This window comes from Atta cephalotes (assembly GCF_000143395.1).
Source record: "Atta cephalotes unplaced genomic scaffold scaffold00013, whole genome shotgun sequence".
NCBI classification, from domain to species: domain Eukaryota; kingdom Metazoa; phylum Arthropoda; class Insecta; order Hymenoptera; family Formicidae; genus Atta; species Atta cephalotes.
The window spans coordinates 1,665,286-1,668,744 of record NW_012130077.1 but is presented as its reverse complement, the minus strand read 5'-3'; the positions used below and the strand labels follow the sequence as shown (position 1 = coordinate 1,668,744).

The window sequence follows — 3,459 nt, the reverse complement described above, 5'->3', positions numbered from 1 at the left end:
TATATATATATATATATATATATATATATAAAAATCCTATAAAACTTGTATCTTTAAACCATACTAATATTTAATATTTATATTTATATTGTGTAACGACATTATTAACCAAATTTATATTAGTATAATTTATTAAAATAAAATTTATTAAAATATAATTTATTAAAATAATTTATTATAAAATAACTAATGTAATTAATGTTTATTTTAACATTAACAAAGTAATCAAATGTTAAGATGTTTTATAACTATAATTGAGTATTTCAAGTTATTTTAATTAATAGTACATCTTGCTAAAATATCAAGAAATATAAATACTTGTATTTATTTCCAATACGTGGATGAGGTTCTAATTTGCAACGATAAATTGTAGGATCGCGCATACATCCGTTTGTTGACTGATAATCAATCTTTGCTCTGACACAATATTCTTGGCCCATCTTGGTACCACGTTTCATTTCTTCCCACAATTTCAGATTTTCGAAAGAGGCTGTAAAGGCGAAATGCTATTATTAGAATCGAGATAGTTAGAAAATTAATGCTTTTTTCTAAAAAATTATTATTTACAGAGATCTCGATATTCAGATTTCAATCTTTTATCTCGTTGTTCTTTCATAAGATTCGCTGGGGTACAATCCAGATATGCCTTTCCATCCTTAATTAATGTAGTACAATATTCTTGTAATATGTCAAAGTAATCTGAAGTATGCGTAAAACGGTCAGGTTTAATTTGCAGTAATTTTAAATCTTCCAATATAGCTTCCTCAAATTCTATAGTCTCCTTCGCTGGATTTGTATCATCAAATCTCATGATAAGTTGTCCTTGAAAAATCTCAGCATAATACTGATTTAAAAGAGCTGCTTTGGCATGACCAATGTGCAAGTAACCACTTGCTTCTGGTGGAAATCTTACCACTACCTACAGAAATAAATAACAAAAAAATTTTTTAAAGTTATGAAAGTTTAAAAATCAAATTAATCTATTTTATTGTACTGTACAATGTAAAATTATATTATACTTTACTTTGCCCATTTCTGCTCCAGGAAGATCAATAAATTTGCCTTCTTGTTTCCTTGTTTTTGTCTGCTTGATATCAGATTTTTCTTTTTGCGAACTTACATCTTTTGGTTTCGAAGTTGAAGAACAATTTTTTGCAATCACAGATATTGCATTACTAAAAACAGGAAGCGATTCCATATGCTTGTACCATCTAGTAATGTTACAATAATCTTTTGCATATGATTTTATATATTCGTGATGATGCAAAACGCAAAACACATGAATATCAGCCAATGTTAATCTTTTGGTGACCAGCCATGTCCGTGCTATTAACACATCATTCAGATAGTTTAAAAGTTCCTTGTTTATTTGTTTATTTTGCAATATTAGGGCACAGGACATCCAGTGATCGATTTCCGTCCTTTCATAAGGACAGGTACCGCCTAATAATAATAAAATTATATATAATAACAAAGAATGTAGGTGAATTACATAGCAAGATGTATCTTAGTTGGTTTTGATATATTTAACAAAAAAAAACCTATATTTAATATCAATAATATCTCTAGATTTTTTATACTTAAATAATCATAAAAATATTTGCAGAATATATACCATAAAGTAGGGGATTAATCGTCCTTGCTAAATTTCGAGTAATTTCATTATTATATTGTCCCAATAATTTGTGATCTTTGTCATACAAGCAAACATCTGATTCATCATTCCAAGTGTTGTTCCATAATATAATTATATCTTTCTTTTCAGAATTAATTACTTCGGCTACTACCAGCACGTCTGTAGAAGATTTCAAATTCAGATAAATGATATAAACAAAATCATATATTTTTATATATTATCATTTTTATATATTGTCTTTAATATCGATATTACGTAATATTAATATTTAAAAATGGAACTTAATATCTATGACTACAGCAAACTAGTCCATCTAATAAAAAAGACAGATATTAAAAAAATTGTTAAATTTATAATTTAAAACAATAATTATTTATTGTCATAATTAATATTATGTTGCTTTATTTCAAGTTAAACTACATCATTTTATATAAAATTAAATTTGGTGTTACACATTTTATGCTAAATTAAACTTTATGATAAATCTGCTAGAATATCGATATATAGACGGCTATTTAGAAGTTTTAAATATTGAAGGCTAAAAAAAATTAATGTTACAATGGAAGTCTCCATTTAACTTTTAGTTTCATAACATCTGTTCAACATTTATTTTCGATATTTCATAAGGAGTATACATAAGTTCAAAAAAACAAGTTAGATCAATACCAACACAATACGTTGGTTGCAAGCTGATGAAATTATTGAAAGAGTTTCATTTGTTTCTTAGTAATTTATGTATTTTTTACGTTCACACTTAACATAACAATGTGACACGCTAAATTGCATGATATTATCGTCAGAAGTGTTTTTATTCATTGTTTATGACAAAACATCTGGTATAATTGTCCTGAATACTCGACTTGATGTTGTATGATGCAACAAGCATGAGGAAGCATCGACAAATGGAGCGATACAGAAAATAAGATAAATATAAACTATAAAAATAAAAAGAAAAAAAATTAATTTAAAAAAAGAACTTAAACACTCGCTTCAATAATTGTCTTGTGTTCCGAAGAACGTTTTAGAAACTAAAAATAAAAGTGACGTGAAATTTGGACTGGATTGATCGTGTAAATCTTACCTAATACGTGATTAACTGGGTTGAGGGTGATCGTAAACGCCATTGTCTCTTCATCCACACTAAAATGAAAAGAAGCAGACTTAACATCAACGTGAACCGATTAAGGTTAGTAATCACATTAAGCATTCCATGCGAATTTCCATTAGGGCACACAAAAAACTTAAGTAAAACTAAGTAGTAAGCGAATTGATCAATCACGATAGAAATCCGTAAGGCCATAACGTAAGCAGTAGTCCAACATGTTGATTTTCTTACTTATTTATTTTTAGATTTTGTCCATCTCGTCCAATTCGTCCAGAGGATCGCATGGTCTTAGCAGCATCTAAAACAAGACTGAACTAAAGCCGGAAGCCTCAAGCAGAAAGGCCGACACTACCGGAAGGAAGGCAGGTAAAGGTTGCGCATGCGCAGCAATCACGTATTTATCTGTCGCGTTGCTTGCACTTTTTACACCAAGCATCTTCGTTTTCTTTCTCTTTGACGCACGAATATATATTTATCTCTTTTAAGTGCAAAAATTTTTAGAGATTTCAAGCAACGCGAACAGATCTATTAACTCGCATTTGTCGCTCGGTTTCCTCTTCAAATTTAAACTTCAAGAAAATTTTGTATGTATAGAATACATATAAGGTACACGTATATATATATATATATATATATATATATATATATATATATATATATAATATAATAATAATAATATATATATATATATACTATATATATTATTACTATNTNTNTA

General features: G+C 27.8%; 1 protein-coding gene across 1 annotated transcript in view; it reads right to left on the bottom strand.

Annotated features, from left to right (window-relative positions):
- Positions 1 to 2,760, bottom strand: part of LOC105617677 (bifunctional glutamate/proline--tRNA ligase) — a 7,396-nt gene extending 4,636 nt beyond the window's left edge. The window contains exons 1-5 of the mRNA XM_012199233.1: positions 2,718 to 2,760; positions 1,616 to 1,795; positions 1,025 to 1,443; positions 568 to 919; positions 319 to 490 (exon numbers count right to left, since the gene is read on the bottom strand). Of these exons, the coding sequence (XP_012054623.1) occupies positions 319 to 490; positions 568 to 919; positions 1,025 to 1,443; positions 1,616 to 1,795; positions 2,718 to 2,760 (1,166 nt within the window). The remainder of the gene's footprint in view (positions 1 to 318; positions 491 to 567; positions 920 to 1,024; positions 1,444 to 1,615; positions 1,796 to 2,717) is intronic.
- Positions 2,761 to 3,459: the final 699 nt, after the last annotated feature.